Source organism: Camarhynchus parvulus, chromosome 6 (assembly GCF_901933205.1).
Source record: "Camarhynchus parvulus chromosome 6, STF_HiC, whole genome shotgun sequence".
NCBI lineage: Eukaryota > Metazoa > Chordata > Aves > Passeriformes > Thraupidae > Camarhynchus > Camarhynchus parvulus.
The window spans coordinates 17,305,342-17,330,211 of NC_044576.1; the positions used below are offsets into that span (position 1 = coordinate 17,305,342).

The following is a 24,870-nucleotide window of genomic DNA, read 5'->3' on the forward strand; positions in this document are numbered from 1 at the left end:
ACACCTGCATCCCAAATCGGGCGATGTTTCCCCAGCAGTATTAGGAGATGCCACCACCACACCAGTTCCTGGGCAGGGGGTAGGATGCAAAGCTTCCAGGGCGGCTGGGCAGCTACCAAACCCCCGCTGCCCTCAACAATGCTGTTCCTTTGGCCCAAGCCGAATTTTAAAAGAGAACAGGAACTCTTGAGTTCATCCTCTATAATCCCTGTATCACAGAACACAACGAGAGTGGTTCACCCTCATTATTGGTATAAGATTACTCTTCAATTGCAGCGAAAATCCATCCTTTCAAAAGCATTAAAGGGTTGACGTTTCTTTTCCTGATACAAGCCCATATTCAGATTACATGGACACTAATCAAATAACCCGGGTTATTTCATTTGTCAACATGTTCATAAAAATTTTCTACCAGGCGTTAAAGGCATTTATATGGAACGACATCTTTCAAAAGCAATGTCGCTAGTCCAGATTTAGGGTATATTTGATTGTGACAAGACGTTTGATGGTTTTATTTTACATACCAGCTGTGCCACAAATCGTTTTATACCTCAAAGTTCTAATTTTTATGCTGCAAGTATTATCTACGAAGCAGTTGTTTTCATTTTAAGCAGCTCTTGTCAATACCTGCAGCTCCTAGAGGAGCCTTCTATTCAAAAGCGTTCTCAGATGATCTAAAGGACAAGTCGGAAGGCTGCTTTGGAGATGGTTTTGTTTGGTTTATTTCGGCGTGCGTGTGTGTGGTTTTCCCCCCCAACTTTAAAAGAAGCTCCTCTGTTCATGGTACCGTTACAAGGGGGAATCCCGTCCACCTTGTGGCTCCCCCGCGCTGCTGTCCGCAGCCGCCGCGGATGCCTTCTGCTCGGCCAGGGCTGCGGGCGGCCGCGGGCGGGCTGGCAGCAGCTCCCGGGGGAGGGGGACGCCTGGATGGCGGCGGGGGTCGGGGGCAGGAGCTGCGGTAGGCGTTTCCCGGGGTCTGCTCTGGGCGGGGAGCCGCGGCGGGAGGAGGGTGCCGGCGTGCTGGGGCGGTGCGGCGGCGGGGGGCTGCGGCGCGGCTCTTGGGGGGCCGGGCGGCCCCTGCGGTGGGGTGAGCTGAGGTGAGCTGAGGTGAGAGCTCCGCGGGCACTTGGCCGTAGCGGGATCCTGGGAGAGGGACGGGGCGCGGCGGGACCCCTGGCGCCGCAGATCCCCGTCCCCTGCAGCGGGACCCCCAGGTGAGCGGGGCGGGGGCAGAGGGGCCGGGCGGGGGGCTCGGCGCGGCCGCTGCCCCTGCAGAGCGCGGCGAAGCGGAGCAGCACCGTCCGTCCCGCCCGGCCGGGCTGCGCTCCCGGAGCCCCGGAGCTGCCGGGGCCAGCCCGGGCCGGGCCGGGGCCTTCGCCGGGGTCTCTGAGCCGCCCCGGCGCTGCCGCACGGCCAGGACCTGCCCGGGGACAGGGACAGGGCTGGGCTGCCCCGGGGCCGGGAGTGGCCGGGGAGCAGGTGAGGGCACGGAGGTGGCCTTTGCTGACTTGGTGCCGAGCCCTGGCCGTGCTGCCGCCCGCTCCGGTTCGGCTGCGAGGGGCCCGGGCAGAGCGGCCGTGCCCGCCGGGGCCGCCGGGGCCGTGCCAAGGCGGACGGGGAGGCGGGTCCCCTCGGCAGCCCCGCCGGCGGTTGCGCTTTTCCTCCCTCCCGGCTCTCTTCTCTCGCCGAGAACTCTCGAGCATCAGTTGCTCTTTTTATTGGTTACAGCGCTCCTCATCCTTCCAACTTCGACAGGTGATCAGAGCATCGTGGCTGTTCTAGGTACTTACCTAGGGTCTAATTGCTCTTATGAAATTGATAAACTTTGTTTGGAATAGCTCTCATTGTTATTCTCTGTGTGTGTGTATTCCTTATATCATGGATATCCATGTAGTAGAAATTTCTCACTTAAGTTAGGAGCTGCTATTGCTGTCACTTTAAAATGTCACATTGATCTTTAAATTTTCAAATCTTTACATTAAAAGGTTTTTGTAGGAATTCCGTCCACTGAAAATGTTTGAAGCATTTTAATGACTTTTTTTCCTGTGAACTGACAGCTACTATTTGAAAGAAATGTCAATAGAAACTTGCTGGAAGATCAGATTTTTTAATAGTTTTGTATTTTTAGTATAGTTGCTTTCAAATAAAAAGCAGTTGCAGTCATGCATGAAATTCAGAATTTAATATTCAATTATGTCTCAGGAGCTTTCCCTTATTTTTGGCTTTTAAAAATGTAACACTTGACAGATTTTGTTACCATGTATTAAGTATAACTGGTACTAGAGAGAGGAATAGAGGAATTTATTTTGGCGGTAGAGTGATTAAATTTATGATTTTTAATGTATAAAAGTACACCAAAGCATAAGCTGTTATTTGAAAATGCAATTATTTTTTGCATTTAACAATTTTCCAGTATTTCAAAGCAAAATAAAGCTGCCTTATGGAACTCTAGAGATACAATTTTCTAGAGAAAATAGTTTTGTAGCCATAGAAATACTAATATAAAGTCAAAATATTTAGATCCTATTAGCTGAATGTAAATTAACCAGATGAGAAAGTACAAAAATAAATTATGTATAAGAATTACAGAGTGTACCAAAGATTTTGCAAAAGAAATTAGTTGGCTAAATCTTAGTATTTACAGATGGATCTTTCCATGTCTGTAATGCTGTGATTCTGTTAATATAATTTTCCTGCAGGACAGTCTTATGTTACCTGCAATTGCTATTGATAAACATCAGGTCAAAGAACAAAATATTTTGTTGGAAAACAAACTATTTTAGGTAAGACTATTATAATTTAAAAGATCACTTTCAATTGAAAGGTTTCATTGTAGCGAAAAATAACTTATTTATGTTGCCTCCCACAATTTCACCTTGCGAAGTGTCCTTCAGCTCTGTCACTTGCTGTTATTGGAGTTGACATCATGTAGTAAGTTTGGCACAAATGTAAATAAGATTAATGTAAGTTAATACCACTTAGTACTGTTCAACAAATCTTCAGCACCAGCCATGTGGAAGTAACTAATCTTTGTTTAAAAATATTTCTTTTAAAATACAAATTATGAACATGCAAATCACAAAAAATAAATAGGTGTATGTATGGCTTAAATAGGTGTGTGTATGGCTCTCTGTTCAGCTGTGAACATGTGTATGTGTGTATATATGTTTCCATATTTATGTATGTGCTTACACACCACATGTATATGCTTTTCTGTCAGAAAGAAACATTTGAACAGCTATTTCTTTTTTTTTAAGCTGCCAAAGTCAATAGCAGGACTCTTAAATAGGATCATATCTTAATATATCTTCACATTGAACCAGATAATGTAACTTTAAAGAATTTCTGAAAAAGAGACATCAATGTGAATTGTATGAAGAAGGAAGACAAATATTTATGACTGTTTTCACAAGTTACACATTTTGGTTCATTCTGTTTGTGTTTGGTTCAGCCTGTTTGTGTTTGATTGATGCTGTTTGTGTTTGGATCATGTTGTTTGTTTGGCTGTTGTTTCTCCATTTTCTGTGGCTGCATACAGGGAATGGTGGTTTTGTCTGCATGGGTGCCTGGGTGAAGGAGCCAATGCACAGATCTATGTCAGAACAAATGTGTTAGCACAGATTACTGTGGTCAGGGCTGCTGTTTATGTGAATCAAGGATTTTGCTGAAAGCAGGCACACACATCTGTGTGACAAGTAACTTTCCTAGACTGTGTGACAGATGAATGGTTGCCTTCTTTGTTCCCCCTCTCATGGAATAACATTTGCTTTCTGTTCTTTTTGGATGTCCCTGTAAAATTCAAACTTCCTGTGATGTTTTGGAGCATTATGTCAATTGCTGAATGGTGAACAATGCCAGAGCAGCAGGTGCAAAACCCGACCAAGTCTTTGAGGTGACCACCAGTACAATTCAGGCCTGGATATGAGATACTGTGAGCTCTGAACTGAAAGGTATCCATACAGTGTATGGCATGTACAGCTGTATAAGCAGTTGAAATTACGTATTCATAACATTCACAGTTTGATATTCCTCAATCCTGGCTGAAAAATTGAAATAAGCTCCCTTTATTCTACAGAAACCCAGTTTTTTCCTTTGTCCTACAGAAACCCTGTTTTTTAGGTCTTAGGCCTTGAAACCACAAGAGTGAAGTGGTGGATAAATGCACTGCTTCAGTAAATAGAACAGCTGTAAGCCAGTGAAGAGTCAGCCCTTCACACAAAAATAAAGTCTTTGAAAGCCGGTAGACTATGAAGCTATAGTCATCTCCTCTTTATGCACAGGTGGATTGTCTGATTTATGAGTGACTTGTACAGCCCAGTACCATCCAACGGGGTCCATTAGATCAGACACAGTGCCAGACAGAAGCATTCATTCTGTCCTTGGGACCAACCCAACTGGAAAGGAATATTGACATTTTATGCATCATGAGGCCAAATGCCTAGACCCAGTCTGTTTGAACCATCTGGATTGCAGAAAATAAATGTACTTCATCCTTTCCAATGGATGCAGCATGCTATTACTGTTGCTCATTGTCCAGTTTGAAGTATCAAGAGTTCTCCCAGTGCTTGCACTCCATTTCTTGTAGTTGAGCACTGGAAGAGATGGAACAGAGACCTCAGTGGCCCTGTTCATGTTCTGTCAGATTCAAAACCTCCAGCTAAATCCAAGGAGACTTCATGTGGAACTGTGCAGCAACTGTTGCATCACACATCCCAACAAGGGAGTATTAACCAGGCTTTCCAGCTGTATGGGACAGCCCATTCCTTTCCTACCTACCACATTTCTGGCCATGGAAGAGAGTGGAAGTAGAAATAGGGGTTCAGTGTGGAAATCCCAAAAACCATAGGGAAGTTTGGTGCTGGGCTGCCATTTGAGAGCCAGTGGGGTGAGAGTATGTATACATCTGCTGGGACTTGTTCAAATCTCAGTTACTTTCTCATCAAACCAAATTTGATGCTCAATCCCAGGCATTTTGTTCCTGGACATCAGGCAAAGACTGGAAATTGCATCCTTGTGGTGGTCTTGGAGACATGATGTGTCTTCATCTGCTTTGGAGAGGGAGGTCTGTGTGCCTGTGTGGCAGCTACCATGCATCAGGAGAGAGGCCGCTTCAACTTCCCTATTCTCAGAGAAAATAAGAAGAAACCTGAAAGTTTTTCTTTCAGTTTCCACTTCTAAATGGCTCCTGTGTGTCACAAGACTTGTTGAAAGCAAATATGGAGCTTGAGGTATTTGTTAATTTCCAATCAGTGATTTTAGCTCTGTCTTCTTCATTATTCCCACAGAAGTTTGAGAGATTGTTCATAATAAAAAGATTTGGCAGTTTCATGATTCACTAGGCTGGGTATCCAGCCAAGATATAATGATGCTGCATCAACAGCTGTCAGCTTACATTGCATGTACTGGGGATTTCAGATGATGGAAGGGAATTTGAAGACCACACAGTCTTAAAATAGTAAGAACTGGAGAGCTGGTCCCTGAAGGTATTGGGATGATACAATAACAAAGTCATGAGCACCCCATAAACTTGAAGGACTCTAATCACAATAAGACCTCCGTAAGGGCCCAGTTTCTAAAAGCTCAAACTAGACACCAAACTCCACAGCCCGAGCTGCCTCCTGATCATTCCAGAACAATCTAGGCAGTGAGTTTCCCTATTTCTACTCATTATTTTTAGCTGCTTGTCAGGTTAGAGTTGTGCAGCTGCTGTACAGAGAAGTGTGAAGAAAGAAAGCTGGGGAAGCCTGGAATGCCAAGGGAAGACCATTTCCATGCATCAGGCTAGTTCAGTCCTGATTGTATTCCACTCTTTCAGATTCTGTTCATCTCTGCAGTCAACAAATTCCTCCTTGATGCGTAGTTGTATTTCCTTCTACTTCTTCACAGATGCCTAGCTCAGGTAAGCACATCAGGCAAGTGTGACTGAATCATGCCAGGAGAACAGGGGATATGTTAGATGAGCAGTGCATCAAGAGCTGTGAGGAACTGAGAAGAGAGGTACTCAAAATATGCCCCAACTGCAGCCCTGGAAAAAAAAAAAAAAAGGTAAAAATTCCAGTCTCCACAGGTTTAATTATTGTTCTCTCATTTACCTCATCAGTGCTAATTGGGCTGTTCTTAATGCATGGATGTGACATGGCTCACTGGAAGGAAAGGGACCTCTGGATCAGCCACCTTCTTGCTTCCCTGCAGGATCACTGCTGGGATCCAAATTTGTGGCCAGCAAAAATGGAAAGAGGAAAGAGCATAATCAAAGCTCAGAAATTTGGTGTGTATTGTCTTATGTCCATCTCAAAGATGGACAGGTTGCTAAACCCAAGACTCAGAAATGAGTGACGTATGGGTAGTTTTTCTTAAAATCCAGAGAAATTCTTTCCAAGGTAATCCAAGATCTCCTAGGGGCATAATATCTGTCTGAGGGGTAGCAAACCAAACCCCCAGATGGCTTTCTTCATCCCAGAAAAGCTGGGAATGGCAACACATAGCTGTATCTCCAAGTATTTTTGTAAAATTTTCTTCATATGTGTGGGATTTTCATCAGTGAAGGTGCAAAGAAATAATTTTGTGCTCAGAAAGACCTGACTTACACCCAAGCTGAAGCACATAAAGTTTGTCTTGCAGTAGCAATGAGCTAAAAGAAATTACTTGTTTAGACTTTTCATGCTTTTGAAGGACTTCTCAGCTTGTGATTGAATTTAGGAAACAGGGTTTGGTTTCAGGATTTGTTTCATGGGTTCTGAGATTATTTTTTAAAGCAAGAATTCTCCATTCTTTTATTTGATTCTCTGCCAGTTTCCTTCAGTTTTTTTTTTATTTTTCTGCTTTGCAGTTCACAGCTTAAATAAATGGAGAAGAAAACCTGGTATAGAAGAAAAGCAATTGTATAAAACACAAGAATAGATTTTCTCACTTTTCTATTTCGTATTCCCTTGAAATTTCCTGCATGTGTAAAGAATCCACAGTTCTTTATAACAACAGAAAATAATAAATGCTGCAGACAGAACCACTCTGTCTGCATCAGCTCAATTCTTTTATTATCTGTAGTTTATTGTGCATGACACTGCACGTCTGATCATGGATTCCTCAGGCCGACAGACCTGCTATTGAAATCGAAGGCAGTTTTGGCAGTGGCACAGTCACAGGTTACGTGCTTCAGGGAAAATGCTATCACACTTTGGAGCAGAACGGAGTAAATTAAAAGGTGAAGGAAATGATGGCCCCAGTATTTAATATTTCTGTTTCTCTTTTGCTTTCAGTTTTGTTGACGTGGGAAATGCAGAGCTATAGTATTTACATTAACCCCTGCTCTGGAGAAAGTCTGGAGTAGATACAGAAATGGCTGGGGAGACTGTGGGGTGATGCTTTCCAGGATCAAATACTTTCAATTATTTTAAAGAGTATCTTCTGTGCCATTTTTTTCCAGCTAGGATAATTGCTTTGAAAGTGATATAACTATATGCAAATTAATCTATAGTTAAAATGGAAGTAAAGGTGAAAGAGAAGTAGTTATTGACAATTTTGAAAATCAAATTAATTTTAAAGGAATAGTTTTTATTACCTGCTTGTGTTTTTGATTGTGAAGAGCAGAACTAGCTAAATAAGTTCTGGCTGAAACTGTTCCCCTCTTGCAAATGTGATTAATTTGTTTCCTTCCCACTTGCATAGTTGATCATAATACTGAGCAGGGCTACTAAGTGCCTTTAGGGCCACTAAGAAGCACCAAATGATGCCACAGTTCAATGTGGTCACTGTGGCAAGGAGAATTGGGTCACGTCCTCTGAAAATAGAATTCAGGGGAGTTCTTTCTCAACTCAGTGCTTCTACATTTGGGAATTTCCAGACATTTCTTAGGAGAGCTTGCAGTGACATCTGAAGGCCATGCAGTAGAAAACCAGGGATCTGAAAATTCCTTTATTTTCCTCTCTGGTAATATGTTTTTCTCATGAGGTACAGGAGCTATGTAAACACATTTCAGGAAGGTAGAAGTTGTAACCCTAATTAGTTAATGGGATGCTATACAAGTGTTAGGAAAGGGGGAGAGACTAGGAGCAGGCTATCTTTAGAGTTCCATCTTGAAGAGCACTCAGGAAACCAAAAGTTGACTAGCAATTTGTGTGCTGCTCTGGAGGCAAGCAGGCTGGGAGCATTTGCTGTGAGCATCATGTATTTAATGTGCTTTTTGATGGAACATTCAGAATTGCATAATCCATAGGGAGTTGCCTGCCCATAGGTCCTTGTTCTTTGACAGATCTGTCACACTTCTCAGAAATCAAGATGCAAAATCCATCACTCTGGGACATGGTATATGTGTATCAGATACTGTCTGGAGGATGAAGAGTCCATTAAACAGCAAGTCCCTAAACTCATCCATAGGAAGAATTCACATCTGTGACAGATAGAATATGGAGAGTACCCATAACAGGTGATCTGAGTCTAATGTGCTACTAAAGCACTATAAATATTCATTTTATTTCAGCCTCTCAGAGATGTCTGTGGGTGATTCCAGAGGGATAGGAACTGCTCGTGCAGAACCTGAGTGGGAACAGCAAGATCATGTTGTATGGGGGGATCCTGGGAAGCAATGGCACTCCCAGCTCTGGCAGTTTGAGCCAAGCATATCATTGCCTGCAGGATGTAGAGCTGAAGATCTGACCTTCACAATGAAGCCTGTGGTACAGTTCTGTAAACTTTGCTACGTAGTAGGAGAAGAGTGAATGAAGTCATATGTACAACAGCTAGTGAATCTGTAAGAAATGAAGGCACAGCAGATTTATTGCTCATTAAAGGAGGTAGCCAAAATGTGGAGATCAATGGCATTAAGACAAGAGTAATCAGTTGGGTGAAGTCATGGGGAACAGTCATTCTCTGTTATGAGAATTTTCTCTCTTCTTCACTCACTGGAAAGGATGTGAATGATTCACCTACTTCAGCCTGTCAGATTAAAATGGCAGGCATTCTAGCATACCTTCTCCATTTCTCATTATGAGCCCATTTCCAAGTTCTTAATGAATTTTCTTTGACTATGAGGACTGTTGACAAAAGTGTGAGATTTGCATTGAAACCAGATTTTATTATTAGACAAGAGCTCAAGTACTGGGTTCATGGTTTGGTGTAGAATTCTCATTCAGGCTCAAGTCTGAAGTTCCTGAAAACTTAAGGGAGGTTTTATTAAAAAAAAAAACCAAACTCTAAGCATCTTGACTGTGGCAGAAATTTTGGCTTTAGATTATAACCAGATGAAAAACATATAGAGATTCAAATTTACATCCAAATTGAAGGGTATTTCAGACCTTTTAGATTTATATTCTGGCCTACTTAGACATGATTTTTTTTCCCTAGCTAATTTCTGCTGTCTGTTTTGAGTGTTGTGGGTGCTGCTGCTGTATTTCAGCAGCTCAGAGATCTCTGGTGGTGGTTTCAAGGTATGAGGTATGCATTGGCTATTACACAGCCGCCTTCTGCACTGGCAGGTGCCACGGTGTAGTCACACTCCTGCTGACCCTCTCTGAGAATCCAGCAGGTGCCCTCTGGCAGTATTTCAGTTCTCTGTGGTAAGGGCAGCAGCTACCAGAGAACCCCCTGCCACCCCTCACCTGTGCAGGAGGCTGGACTTGTTCCAGTACTGCCCTGGATGAATCTGCACTTTGGAGTGGAGACCCCTGAATGAGGGCAGGTCAGAAAACCCACAGGATGCAGCACATCCCTTTGCAGAGGTAGCAGCTCAGGTTTGACAGCAGTACAGTCATGTTTGCTCACTGTTATCCCTCAGCTAATGAGCTTGGCTTAGTAACAGAAGCTGAAATCTTGTGGATGCAGAGGGAAGAGCTTTCTCATGCTATTTGAAGACTGTAGAAAAAAATTCACCCTTTTTCTTCTAATAATGTTGTAGAGTATCCCCACTCTCCACTCTAAGTACCAGCCGCACATCTTCAGCCAACACTGCAAAAAGCCAACACTGTAGATTTAAATGACTCTCCCTACCTGACATAACCCTGACCAGACCCTATCAAACCCAGTAGCTGAGGAGGCACCCAAGCTGCTGTTTGAGCAGAGGGTGGCAGAGAGAGTGACCCACTCCGGAGAGAAGCGATTGCTGCCTGACAGGATGTTCAGAACCTGGGGCTGTACAATGCACGGACAGCAGCAGAGATGGGGATGTCCCGCTTCGCTTGCTCACGGGACACCGTGTGATGCTGAGATGTGACACTAGATGGTGCATTTGCCTCGTGATTGGAAAAGAGGGATCTTCCAGTGCCTCTGGAGCAAGGCTGACGGTCACTGTCCCATCTGCTGAGTAATCACAGTAAATCCTTCTCACAGCTTTTCACAAAAGTGACCCTTCCATGCAAGAGTCAAATTCTGTGCTCCCACAGCTGCCAGGATGAAACTTTGAGACTTTGGCACTTACACATGTAGGTTTGGGAGATTTTTTGTCTGATCACATATTAAGTTAACAAGTAATTTAGAAACAAGCAAACTCTTATGTCATATTGAGTTCAAGGGATGCTTAAGGGCATATGTTATCCCACTCTTTGCCTTGGTTGTCTGGTTTAGGCCTTCCTCCTTCTGATGTTTACTACACACTGAATGTCTGACCATGTATTTTAATATTTTTAGGGTAGGGTCTTAGACCTTGCCTACAAGGAATAAATTATACTGAATTAACTACACTGATTTAGAAACTGATTTAGTTAAATCAGTGCAACTCTCCTGAGCACTGTATACCACTTCAGTTTAAGTCATGAGTCAGTGAGTAACAAATCAATTCTGTTGGCAGAGAGTGAGAAAGATTAGACTAGATCTTCAGCCCTTCTATCTCAGTATTTATTAGGCTAAGGCCTCTTCGGGGCTTGTTGCTGTTCTCTTTAATTTTCTCTGCCTAATGGACCCGATCCAGCTCTTGATGGCGTAAATGAGGGGTTTTCCGTGACCTCCAGCTGGAAGCTGGAGATGGCAATATCTTTGTTAGAAACCCAGAGAGGCTTAGAATGACAAATAACTCAAGCCTGTCTTCTCACTACATACTGAGTTCTCACATTGTGGCTTATATTGCAGAAGTTGCATCTACAATGACAAATATATTATTCTACATTCAGAGCTGGAAAAATTTATCCTCTAAAGACAGAAATCTCTACTAACATTGTGCTAGGAGTATCACTATGCAAAGAGTCATAATCTGATTTGATTTTCTCAACAACAGCTGACAACATATACTTTGAGGTGGGATGAAAACAATTATTTTCAGGAATTTCCACAAGCTCTGTGCATTCTGGTTGTATAGACTCAGGACTCAGGTTATTCCTAGTTTCGTAGCAGCTTAACCAGAAACTAGACTGATGTTGCACTCAAGCAAAAAAAGCACAGCTTTTTCAAAATGTGTTTCAAAAAGTCTTGCTTGATTTTGTTGCTCTTCTCCTTCTCTACCTTTCTTCACACTTTTGCAAAATATTAATAATAAGAAAGATATCTGAGAATATGCTTAAGAATATGCTGAGTTCTACTCACTCAAAATTTTGCTTGTTTTTCCCAAATCTTGTTACTCCTGTCTGTAGAGAGCAGCGGTTGAACTCTTGGACTGTCTGCCTATTCCAGGAAGAGTAATTCACTTGTTTACAAACCTAAGACTTTGGTTTAGTGCAAAGTAATCTTTCTCATTCTGAACTGGATGTAAATAAAGCTGTAAACTCTGTAACCAACAATGTCCTGGCATACTTATACAGTTTACCTGCAGATCCTGGAAATCTTCATATTTCAAGTAGTGATGCCACCTTCTACTTTGTCTCTATGCCAAATGTGATTTCTTATGTTTTTTACAGGTTTATAATGGAACTTACATCTTTGCCTAAATTCCTTTGGACAAGTGACAACAAGCTTCTGCATCACCATTTTCCAGACATACTGGCTACTGTTCATACCACACAAGACATCCCTGAAGAAGTTGTTTTTGGACCATGCATGCTCCAGAACACCCTGCTGGACACTGTAGCTTTCATTGCTCTCAAGTGTTCTGACAGACGGAACATCCACTATGTATTTAAGGTATGAGAAAAATAGGAATGTTTAATGTTAGACCTATCAAAAAGAGGTACACCATCCCTGAGAAAGTAACTTTGCAAAGGGTAGGTTTTTGTTTTGTTCAGCACAAGTAACAGCTCCTTCAAAGAAAGGGCCAGTGCATTTCTGATTTATGAGCTGTAGACTGGAAGGACCTAAGGAAAACTCTGTCCTTTGCAGGATGAATACAAAGTCCCACTTCTATGCTGATGATTGATGACCTGCTTCAGATCTGGCTTGGAATAGGAGGGAAGAGGGACAAATAGTTTAGTAACCTCTAGTTCACCTTTTGTCAGGCCAAAGGAGGTTTATCAGGAGGTGTGACAGCCCTGTGAGAACTGAGGGGGAAGACTGTGCCGTTGCACTGGTTCATGCAGGTGGTACATTCACAGCATTTACTTACTGATCTAGGCAGCTGCTACCCCAGTGTGTTCAGTTATCCTTAAAAGTGAAACCACAATGGCAGTCAGGCAGCTAGCCCACACACACTTTGGGCAGCCACAACTTAACTGCTGGTAGTACATGGACTTCCTAAAGTCACCTTAGATCTGTATGTCCGTGTTACAGCTACACTTTTCAATCACTGTAGGAAAGGCAGAAACCCCAGGATTGTAATGGGCTATCAACTCTCAAGCTCTAGTTCCCCAATTTTTTTTTGTTTCATAGCTGCTGTTTATCATGCTGACCACTTACCCTGGCTTTCTGGGACTTGGAGTGCCTTTCAGTCACTATTGGTCTAGATGAAGACAGGGAGGTGTTTTACAGTGTGAGGAAAGCCAATTTCCCATATTCTATGGCATGGATGGATCTGGGAGAGATCCAGGTTTGCCTAGGATTACTGTGCTGTAGAGGAGAGAAATCCCAAGGCATATGTGTAATGTGGAAGATACAGTTGTTGGGAGATAACCTGTTCTACACTTCTGCTTTAAGCAAATTAAGAGAGAGAAGTAGAGTCTTCAGGGTTTATCTGACTGTTTTGAGTCTCTGGCACAAGTTTGCTTTCTTGGACAGTGTTATTAGTACTCTAGGAGATCAACAAACTCTTTGGAGAGAGACCTGCCCTGAAATAAGGCTTTATTTTTGGAATATTTCTGTATTTCTCCTGGGAGTTTTGAATTACTGTAGAGAGAGCCTCAAAGGTTTTCTACATTGGAAGAGCCCTCTAGAGGGATGGCTTTAGTGTTTTTCTACACTTGAGCTAAGTAATTGCTATGCAGCAATGAAATTGGATGCCTGAGTTGGCTCAGATCTCTGTCTTTTGGCAGTAAATACATGAAATTCTGTGCAAGTAGCTGTTTCAGATGCAATTGGTAGTCCCATATCCTGTTAACTACTCATAATTAAAAGTAAACCTCCCAGAAATCAGGAACTACCATTAGGCTCCTAACTGTGTGTAGTAATTAATTAAAAATTCAATCATGATGCTATGTTGTCATCGTGACACTGAAGTGCAAAACAAAAAATGAGTTTTGCTCTGCTGGGTGTAGTACAAACAGAACACACGCAAAAGTGAATTGGCAAGGTGGCTTTGTTGCAACTGAGGTTTCTGTTCATCATCGTTCATCAGCACTCCTGCAAGACTTTGGGGAATGTTATTTCTAACAAAGGTTTCATCATGTTGGGCTTTTTTATTTAGACCAAAGGAGAACTTCGTAATCTTTTTTTCCTAATTTTCTTGGAGACCTTAATTTGATCTCCTTGGCCAAGTTTGTACACTTGGGCAAAGAAGATGCCTTGGCAGCCATTGGCACAGGTAGCTCTTTTCACTGATTCCTCTGCCCCTTACAGTTTGTTGGGGGTTTCAAGGAAAAGCCTTATTTTCTCTCTTCTCTTCCAGCATCTCCCAAGGGAGCCCCATTCCTCTGCAGCCCAGCTCTGACTGAGATGCTGGGCTGTGAAGGCCTTACCTCATATATGGGTGCAAAGGGCCCATCTGGGCGATTGACACCTCTAGGAGAGGGTGGATTTAGTGTCTCTAAACACATGGAAAAATTAAAGCTGGTTCATGATTCTAGCTGGCAGCACCCAGATCTTATCTTACATCTGGTACTTCTCCTCACCTACTTGATGCTAACTGAGCTCTTTCCCTGGAGTCCTGAGGAGCTGTGCTCCCTTTGACTTTGCTTAGAGCACCGGGTGGCTGCTCGGAATTTCTGAAACACAGCAACTAAAATATGACAGCCTCTGTCATAGCTGTTAGTTACAGCCACTGTGTGTGGGTGGGTGTTCCTGGGTTGCTGTCAGGCACTTGTATTTCTCAATCATTGTTAATTACCATGGCATTCAGAGAGAACCAGTTTCAGGGCATGCTAATTTATTTTCTTTCTTACACTAAGTAACTTTCATCCTAATGCTCTCTTAATGTTTCATTCTTGTATCCAAGCTACTAATGTGATCAAACTTTTCACGGTACGTACTAGTCAGTTAAAACCAGAGAAATAATTAGCCAAAATATTGTTTCTGGTACCGAACACCAAAGAATGGCTGCCCTGCAATTAGTGGAAAACAAAGAGCTATACATTGCTTGGGGTGAAATTTAGATCATACTTGTCATTAGACATTTTTCATTTGCAAACTTCTTCCTTTCTAAACAATGACTTAGTGCTTCAAAAATTAGTTTTTATTAATATAAACGTTGCCTTTGATCACCCTGTGTTTCAACCTTCAAACTATGAAAATATTCCCTTTCAAATGTTGCAGAGGGCACAGACCTGCTGTGGTAAACACCCAGGAAAAACCTATAAAGAAATAAATAATTCCCTATTCTGTGTAATAAAGTAAGATTGGAGTCACACACTGTGTGAGGAAGACAATGCCAAATGTTTTGTACTTACATTATTTACTTGTCAACCTGTGACTAAATGACTCAGGAATCCTGTGGAGTAAAAATTATATGTGATTTAGGACTATGCTGTAATATACACACAGAACAGAATTTTAATTTGAGCAATAGACTTAATATTATTTTTTAAACTTTTTAGTGCCTGACCTGAGAAATGTTTTTAAACTTAATTTGTTTGGTATATCTGCATGCCCACAAATTGAAAGCAAATCAACCCCTTGCAACTCTCAGAAATTATTTAACAAAAAATATTGATCTGATGAGGTTTATCTGTTTAGATACCTTGAAATTAATTAAATTAATCTAGCAAAGGTAAAATATAATTTTATTTCTGAAAAAAAGGAAAGACATTATATAAGTGCTTCTTAGTTGTATATATTAAAATCTGTATTTTATGTAATCTAGTCAAACATATATGGAGATGTTTACTTGGGGTATTGAATAAAATAACCATGACTTTTCTTACACCCACTGATCCATATCCTCTTATGTCAGTGAAAAACTCCACATGCAACTGTCTTGAGTGTATGTTCATTTCCAGTTTCATACTGCACTGATCTGCACATCTCAGTCTCCAGGTCACAGCACTGGCACATCTCCCGACTCATATCGCCTTTTCATATCCCAAGGACTGAGACCCCTTCTTAGAGAGGATCCCACCTCCTATACCTCTGTGATCCACGCCTGGCACAGTCCCATGGGGTGGTGTGCACAGGACAGGGCTGGGGACTGACCAGCACAGCAGTCCTGGCTTTGCCATGGGAGGTCACACATGAACATTGGTGTCCCCTCCTCCCTCCCACACAGCTGCATTCCCAGAGCTCTCAGCCCCCACACTGGGGAAGCCTTCTCCCTGGGATGCCTCTGGATTTGGTGACACTGGCAGGTGTATTGGGCTCACAGCTTTGTCATACATGCTCAGTGCAAGGCACAAACCAGACTTTGTTCTTGGATTGGATACAAATCTTGCTTTGGGCCTCGAGACCTGTGACTTCCCTTCTTTGTGTCCTGTCTCACAGGTGGATGTTACATCTGTGCACAGTCCCACAGGACTGCCCTGGATGAGACTGGTACAAGCAGCTGCCCATAGCAAGGAGCAGAACTTGGAAGCTTACTTGGAAAACAGTCAGTTGTACTATCGCTCCACCAGGAAAATCAGCAAAAATGAGGAGCTGCTTGTCTGGTATGATGAGGAGCTTTCCAGCCTCTTGGGTTTCAATGAGATAAAAGCTCAGAGGCCCCTGAATGGTAAGTGCTGAATTGCTGATTGCAGGGATCACTGAGGACAGAAGGGAGTCTGCATCTTCTTTACTATGTGGTTGTCTTGTAATAATACAAAACATGTGCAAATCCTTCGTTGGTCTGCTAAGAGAAAAGACCTTCTGCTTTGAGGTTTGAGCTAGAGGCACAGAGCAAGAAACAATTTGCAGGTCTTAATGCCATTCTCATTGGCGCTTTCTAGCAGAGGATGGTGCACTAGGGATTCATGCTGAAATTCTTGAGCTATGCAATGGAAATCTATGCACTAACTTAGAGTCCTAAAAGTCCAAAGTATCAGTTGGAAATAGGCCTTTTTTAGCTCACTGACAAATCAGGTATAGGCTAGTGTTCAGCTTTAATCTTGTAAATGAGCAGATCTTTAAAAATACATAACAAACCTAACAGTATTGCATGCAGCACAGTCTGCTTATTTAGTGTTGGACACAGTGGAAATGAGGAAAAGAGCAAGCTTCAATTTCTGAGATGTTGCTGGAAATTCATTGCTCCAAAAGAAGTTGACCTAGAATTTGTTACAAAACTAAAAATCCAGATTCCAGAGACACCAAGCAAGTTAGTCAGGTCCATACCAAGTCTGATTCCAGCTGTCATTTTTTCCAAATTTTACCTAGTTAGACTGGAACAAAACCCTTTCTACATTCCCTTTAGTTGATTTAAACAAAGTTTATATAGATTTGTTAGTAAAGGTGTAGATTGGTAAAGATATGCATTAGCAAATTCATATGATAATGTGCTTGTCTGTAAATTAGTATTAAATTAATTCAGACACATTTATAGCAGGGACTAAATCATTCCAGCTGGTTTCAGTGTATTCTGTTAGTTTCTGTGTGGACACACACTGCCGGCCCTTTGGATTCACCAGGGAAGAGTGTTACTTGCACAAGAAACACTGTATCTAGACTCAAGACTTTAAACTCATAGGTATAATGTTCCACTCATTTCAGCAGCCTTATTTTCTTATAAAAAGTTCAGCTTCTGTAGTTTGTGAAGTGATGTAAGCTGTGCTGAGTCCCAGATTAGGAATTTTTAATTCTACCCAACCAATTAATGAAGTTTCCTATGTATCCCAGGCCTCAGGTGCTGTCTGGCATCACTTGCACTGTAAAACTGCTGTGTGGTGAAATAACGTAACATGGATATAGTTTACAAGGGTTAAGATGTACCATATTTGTGTTGATTGCTGAATTTTGTACCATCTGTTCATGGCAGTCAATCATCCCAATAAACCAGATGTGCAGTGGGTCTGAAGACCACAAGGAAAGTGTGTTCCTTGTTCCTCCTGCCCATCAGTGGCATTGTTTCAATTTGAACATCATTTTCTGTGCCATAGACATTTGTGCCTTAAGGCATATAACAGCTTGCCAATGAGCATGAGTAAGGGCTTCAGGCATTAAGGTCAGATGATTTTTGAACAATATTAAACTTCCAGAGTGTCCTAAAAATAGAGAGTCATGTAAAAATCTTTGAATCCTGGTCTAAAACTCATTATTGCTTGGATACATAGTGTTTAACGTTCATCCTGAATGAAAGCCAGTGACTTATTTAAGAAATGTAGGCCCAAATCTGGGTTTAGACTTCAAATCATTTTAAAGTCTAAATGGTTTTATCTAGATCATGGTGTACTGGCCATTTTATGTACTTTTATGTAATATAATTACATTTTATGTAATAAAATTTAGGTTTGAGAGGCTAAATGGAATATTTCTGCCAGTAGCACGGAAGTATAGAAGCAAATAAGAATGAACCATTTTGCATAGCAGGAAGGGACCTGATTCTGCCCTGGCATTAGTTTTACCATGTGTAACCTTGTATGACACAAGAGGTGTTCCTGGTTTTTTGTGTCAATAACAGGATCAGGATCTGCATTCACCCATAATTCCACCTTTGCAAAACTCATCACTTGTTGTCTGTTTCTGCAGAGTTGAGATGCCAAGAGTGTGACCGAGTCTTTAAATGTGAGCATTCCTATCTGTCCCATGTCCGCTTCCTCTGTGTCCCAGAGAAGAGTGCTCTGCTATGGAGAAACTTCCAGAGCCCTAAAACTGAAAAGGGCAGCCTAGCTGAGCAGACCACGAATTTCCACAGCCTGGCAAGGGACCTGGAAGTCAAAATGGCAGCTTGTAAAGATGATGCACATGGTCTTATTGGAGAAAGGAGAGCAAAGTCTGAAGAGGCTGAGAGCAACAGGAGCAGGAAAACAGTGCTGTTGGAGAAAACCAATAACTTGACTGAGGAACGTAACTGTGGGGGCAAGGAAGAGGTTGGGGGAGAGCATGCATTGGCTGGTTCTTTCAGGAAGCTTAGTTCAGGGAGGCAGTCAGCTAGGAAGGATGCTTTAGAGCAGAAGCAGAGTGCTTTCACTGAGGTCAGGAGGATGAAAGAGAAGCTGAGGAATGAGAGACTGCAGGAGTCAGAGCAGGAGGATGGCACGGCCCCACTTGGTAAAGAGCAGGTGTCAAAGGAAGTGTTGCTGAACTCCTCTGGTAGTGCTTTCTCCTTTGTTTGGCCCACCAGAGCTCGAGGAGAACAGAAGAGTGCTTTCAGCAAGCCCAGTAAGTGCGTAACAGAAAGAGCTGCAGTAAATTCTTCTCATCCCATGAGTGAGTCAACAAAGAGCCTGGGGGAGCTGTCTGGCTTCATTGCCACCGCAGACATCATGTGCTGCGGCAGTCTTCTCAATTCCAAGTTCTTTGTCAGTGATTTGTGTAATGCTCAGATGCTGCAGACAAGCATCACTCGGAGCAATGTTTTCCCGTATACCTCAGAACCGTGGCTCAAGCAAGCAGGAGGACAGTTACAAAACACCACCACCACTTCCTCCTCCTCCTCCTCCTCCTCCTCCTCTTCTTCCTTGACTCTTCTTCCCCCCACCTTCACATCCTTTGGAGTGGCTGCCCAGAACTGGTGTGCCAAATGCAACCTGTCCTTTCGCATGACATCTGATTTAGTCTTCCACATGCGGTCACATCACAAGAAAGAATATTCCTCAAGTGAATCCCAGTGCAAGAGGAGGCGGGAGGAGAAGCTGACGTGTCCCATTTGCCACGAGTACTTCCGAGAACGCCATCATTTATCCCGGCACATGACTTCTCATAATTAGAGCTGTGCAGGCAGATGTCACCAAGGGACCCCGCAGGTTGGATGAAGAAGGGAATGATAGTTCGCTTCAATCCATTTCTTTTTGAGTTTACATTAATTTCTTTCAGGAAATCACTGTTTACAATAATTTATAATAGATGCTTTGCAAAAAAAAAATTAAATGTTTACAAGAGTCTGCGTGGGTTTTAAGATTTGAAAACTCAGCCTAGCCCTTGTCAACCTATTTTTGAGGAAATAAAATAGTGAAATGTATCCACATGCAGTGTTAATTTGCAGAGTAGGGACAAAACTATAGATTTGCAAACAGAGTTGTCTTTGCTTATATTTGATTTGCTGGTGTCTGTGCAGTACAGTGTAAATACAGAAATAACAACCGCCTCATTGATTGAGGAACCTTTAAGCATTAGAAAAATCAGAGCTTATATGTCAAAATAAGATAAGTTACTATTTCTAGCAGCATTGGTGGACTCTTATTCCTTTATGTTAGCTGAATCAGCTCCCTTACCAAATTTTTAAGTTAAAAACACATCTTAACACTCCTTGGCTTTGAAAGGGACCTGAATTTAAGACTGTTTGAAATCTATGATTGTCAACACCTGACTGATAGACTGCCAAAGAGGATGGAACTTGTAAAGCAGAATATCCAAGTTCTGTTCCACGCTCTGCTGCTTTTGAAATATCTTCTACACAGTGAAATCAACATGAATCTGTATCAAAATGTGAGCTGTTGTCAAATATTCTAAGACCTGTATGACTTTAGTAGGCATACAGATCTGATGGGAGTAGAGTTCAGCCTGTGGTTTTCAGGTTTTGGATATACCAAAGGAAACAGGGTATCTGAGTTAAAATTAGCTACTGATAGATAGAATCTGCACACCTGCTCTGTTCTGAGAAGAGAAACACAAAATGATACAGGTGTACATGAACTGCACTGCATTGCACCACCTTGTCTGTCCTCTGGTTTCTACATGGGCCAATTCCACCTTCTTAAAAAAGAAAGTGGCATATTCTTTCTCTTGCCTGTCCATGAGACATTTTTCTTTTGTCTACTTTTTTTTGAGCTTTGCTGAGTCTCAGCAGTAAATTTATACTGCTCAGAGTGGAAGGAAACACTGTCTATTGTTACTGCAGCCCATCTAATTAGCCTTTCATTACATTTTAAATCCATTTAGGAGCTTGATTTTGATAGCTTATGCCACTTTGTTCTTCAAGCAATCATTTCTCCTGCTCTTGTATAGTATTTTTTCAGGTTGTCTGATGTTTTGGTGGCTTGCCTTTGAACCTCACCTGCCTCATCAAGGGCTACTATTCTCTTTCAGTTAGAGAATTATCAGAAACCATTCATTTCCCAGCTGAGAGTAAAGGACATTTCAATATGCTCTATATGTTCCACCATTCTGATCATATACTCCAGTGATTTTTGAATACTGGATAGAATTTGGAGTTACCATGACGATGCCTTGCCTGATAATGCAAGTATCATCAAGTAAATATATCTGAATGAAAAAGAGAGACTGACAGTCTTAGGCTGTCAGCTGGAACCAACATAACCCACTCATTGCCACCTCTTGGGAGATATCTGGAAGTCAGGAGATAGTATTCTTCCCAATATATTGCTGTTGAACTTTAATACATGGCTCCTTCCTATTAATAGAAACATTTTTCTTATTGCAGGTTTTATTTTTGAAACATAAAGTGATAAAACTATTACATTATGCCTTTGAGTTCAGGAGACAGTTCTGGTTGGATTGTAACACAGCTTTTCAAGGTCAGTGATGGAAGCTCTTTCACTTGAATCGTTAAACACAAAATGAACAAAGATTTTGAAACATGGAGCACAGGGAACAGCCTTGCATTGAGTAGAGGATGGTGTGGTTTTCTTGTAATCTTTCCATCTCTATTTTGTGTCCAACAACATTTGCTGTGTAAGGAATATATTTATGGCAAAGTTTAATGGGCCAAATTTCACTCCACCTGGGTGCCAGCCAGTTTACTGTGAAGTCAGTGTCCATAAAGTGTAATGAAGGACTCTGTGGTGTAACTGCATTCATATGTGGTCAGGGTTATATTTCCCATTAGTAGTTTAGGCCAGATTGTGATCTCATTTATTCCAGTGAAAATCCAGAATAATTCCATGTTGCTACTCCTGATTTATATTAATTACTTTAAGATCAGCCTGGCCCAGTATAAATAAGACTAAAGATTTTTTGGTACCATTACTGCAAAATGTTCTTTTCTGTACTTACTGAAGGATGCCATGTTTTCTTAACAGTTTCATGATTAGAAACCTAGCTTCAGATTTCTTCTGGAAAAAGACAGGAGTAGCTGTATAATGCTCCCCAGTATTATTTTGGCACATCACTTCAACATTACCCTGCTCCAAATGCCTGTTTTTCCAGTGCACTACACCTGGTGTGTAATTTAGAATGAAACAGTACCAAATCTTCCGGGTTACATGGTTTCACGGATTTTGTGTTGGACAAAGTGTAGAAAATCAACCACTGAAAAACAGATGCTGAGTCTCAAAACTCTTCAGGTAGTGTGTTAGACCTACGGCCTGTAGGTTTGATTACTCACCAGTAATCAAACTTCTTCACTTTGCTTATGGTATGAGGCTTAAGCAGGCAGCAAGGTTACAGGCAGAAATAGCTTCCCTTTATGTCATGGAGTTTTCTTTGGGAAAAAAGAAGAGGTAAGAACTCTTACCCAGTTTCCTTGTGGGCATATCTCAGCTACAGCAATTTATATACTGTGATGCCAGGCAATGTAGGAATGCCTTCTGTGCACAGAGAGAGAATTATGAGGAGAAGCAGTTATGAGAAGTGGCAGAGCTGGTTCAAAATGCAAAAATGAGGAGAGGTTTTTAATAAGCTTGATTTCTGGTACTTTCCTCACCTCCTCCGGCTCAGGGGCAGTGCACTGTGGTCCTGGTCTGCAAAGATTGAGGATTTTCCTCTTGTAACATGGAAATCACACTGCAGGCAGTGTGTGCAATGCTGTCCTTGTTTTTTTGTAGGTGGCCATCAGCATAAAGATTGCATTAACAAATTTTTTCTTATTCTGAGGTAAAGGGGTTTGTGAATGAAGACTTATTTAGACACATAGCAAACCACACAGCCAAACAATATGACACCTTGTTGCCTGCTGCATCTGTGCTGGTATCAGTGCAAAACCATACAGATGCCAGCAGAACCAGAACTTGATTCCCTATGTATAAAACCAGCTCTTTGTCCAGGCACAGTGAAAATCTTTTATGTGTCTCAAATTTAACTGAGTGTCTCATCTAAACTGGGTTACATAAACCAGGGGGCTTATCCAAAATTTTTGGAGATTTTATTTCTTTAAATGAAAATACTTATATTAAAACTGAGTGAACCAAATATTGAACAGGCAGAAGGAAGCCTAACGAGACAAAGAAAAACAAACTTCCTATAATTGAGTCATGCTGGAAGCTTATTTCCCCTTATGTCTAGAAGTCTGAAAATTTAAATTGGTGCAGATGAAATCCTGCTGGAAGGAAAGCACACCACTAGAACAGGGGGTTTGTGAGGAAATGAAGGACTGCACTCTGTCCCCATGAAATACTGTGATTTTACAGCAGGGATCTCTGTCTTTTATTCAAGTAGAAATTCTAGGGAAGGGAGAAAAATAATTTTGTTTTTAAAACAGGAGGAGACAATTTGCAGTGAGCCGACTGGTCCTCTTCCTGTCTTTGCTAGCAACTAACTGTTAATTTTGATCAAACAACTGTTTCTCTTGACATGTGTTTCTGGATCAGTGAAAAAGGACACAACACAGGGCTGTCAAACAGGCTGTGTTTCTGCAATGGATAATGAGTTTACTGATAGGAAATGCCAGATTACGATAGTTGTTCACTCACTGATCATTAAACCCTGATTTTTTTCTGATGAAGATGTGTTTTTGCATCGAAATGACATTCAGATGTGCTTTTCAGAAATATATATTTGCTTGTTTTTTATGAGGTATTTTTTCAGCAATCAAGGTAGTCTGCACGCTTCCTTGGATCTACAGGGCACTATTGCAGTTTAGAGTTCGCTTTGATCCCCTTGCTCGGCTTGGATGGATCTGGCAAAATAAGGAATGGGAACGATGGTCTAGCCCTGAAAATGAAAACTTTAATAATGAAAATAACAAAGGTGGAAGACCACAGGTTACAGAGACTGGGACCAAAGACCCATGGGCAGGGCAGACACAGCGAGGTGTGGGAGCAAAGGTGCAATCATGAACGTGAACTTGCAGCATGACCTTATTTGAACAGAGTCCTGAACCAACTGAGAACAAGAAGCAGAAACTTGACCAAATACAGGGTAGTTCTGTTAGCATACCAGCACCCAAGAACCCACAGTTCTCACTGTGACCTGACCAGGTGCCCCCTCAGTATATGGTTTGCCAAGGTCTGAGGTCAAAGCCCTCTGCAGATGCATCTGAGGTGGAAATATCAGCTGGATGAGATCCCAAAGGGCACAGTTTGGAAATCAGTGGACTAAGGCAGCACAAAAGAAATAAAAGCTGGCTGTCATTTCTTGGTTAGAGTTCTATGAATGCTGGAAGGAGAAAGAGGATACTGCTAGGTAGGCTGATAACATAACTCCTTTCTGCCTGTCTTTAAAGGGAACATGATTAGGATTAAAATTTGGGAAGTTATTCTAGGTGGGATGATAGGCAAATGGTGCTATAAACTGTGGAATGTCCATGTCAGCTCTGGAACCAGATGAGAGAAGGGTGGCAATTTCGTCATGTTTCCTGTTGTGTTCTGGAAGAGCACTTCTGAAATTGCTTGCCCCTCCCTAAAAACCTTCTAACTTTCTCATTTAAACCACAAACCATGGACTTTGCATAACTAATTTGCATTTGTGCTTTTGTTATTTTCAGACCTTTCAATGCCGTGTAATTTTCTACACAATTACTGACTGTAGTTCTGTGAGGTCTAAACTCATTGAGATGAGCATAACTATGACACAGCAGTTTGTGAAGACAGGAAATATTGCTTTTAACACACTGGCCTTTGTTAAGCCTGGCAGTTTCAATATTAATTAGCCAGTACTATGAAATAGCAAATAATATTTTGTCAAGTAATAAAATTTCTCAAGGTTGCACAATAGTTTTCCCCTGAAATCGATCACTTTAGTGAATTAACAGCATTATTGATTTAAAATGGACTCACCAGCAATTGCATCTTCATTGTTTTTCCAACTGGATTCCAATTTCTAGACATATTTATGATACATCTGTATTCCCCATATTACTCTGGGAAGAATTATTTGCTATTTGTGCCCATATGGTATAGCTTTTTGTCCTTGAATGGATAGTTTCTAAATATTGGGCTTAACAATTAACATTGTTTGTACATGACAGCACAACTGATTGTTTTTCGGAAAAGAAAGCAGTTTATCTGGATCATTGAGATATTAAAGAGGTTTAAAAGGCATTAGAAGACGTACATTAGTGTTGTTTACTCATTCATTGACTACTCATTTTTTTTACACATTAAGAGTATTTAATATTCTTCATACATATATTACTTTACATGAAATTCTGTCTGGGATTTAATTAATTAAAATATTTTCCACAACACT

General features: G+C 41.6%; 1 protein-coding gene across 1 annotated transcript; it reads left to right on the forward strand.

The window, feature by feature from the left end:
- The first annotated feature begins 1,084 nt into the window (after positions 1–1,084).
- ZNF488 (zinc finger protein 488) lies at positions 1,085–19,441 on the forward strand. Its single transcript, XM_030951499.1, has 4 exons — positions 1,085–1,214; positions 11,817–12,039; positions 15,916–16,144; positions 18,094–19,441. Exons 2-4 carry the CDS (start codon positions 11,824–11,826, stop codon positions 19,272–19,274), a joined length of 1,626 nt encoding a protein of 541 aa, XP_030807359.1. The 5' UTR covers positions 1,085–1,214; positions 11,817–11,823; the 3' UTR covers positions 19,275–19,441.
- The last annotated feature ends 5,429 nt before the right edge of the window (positions 19,442–24,870 follow it).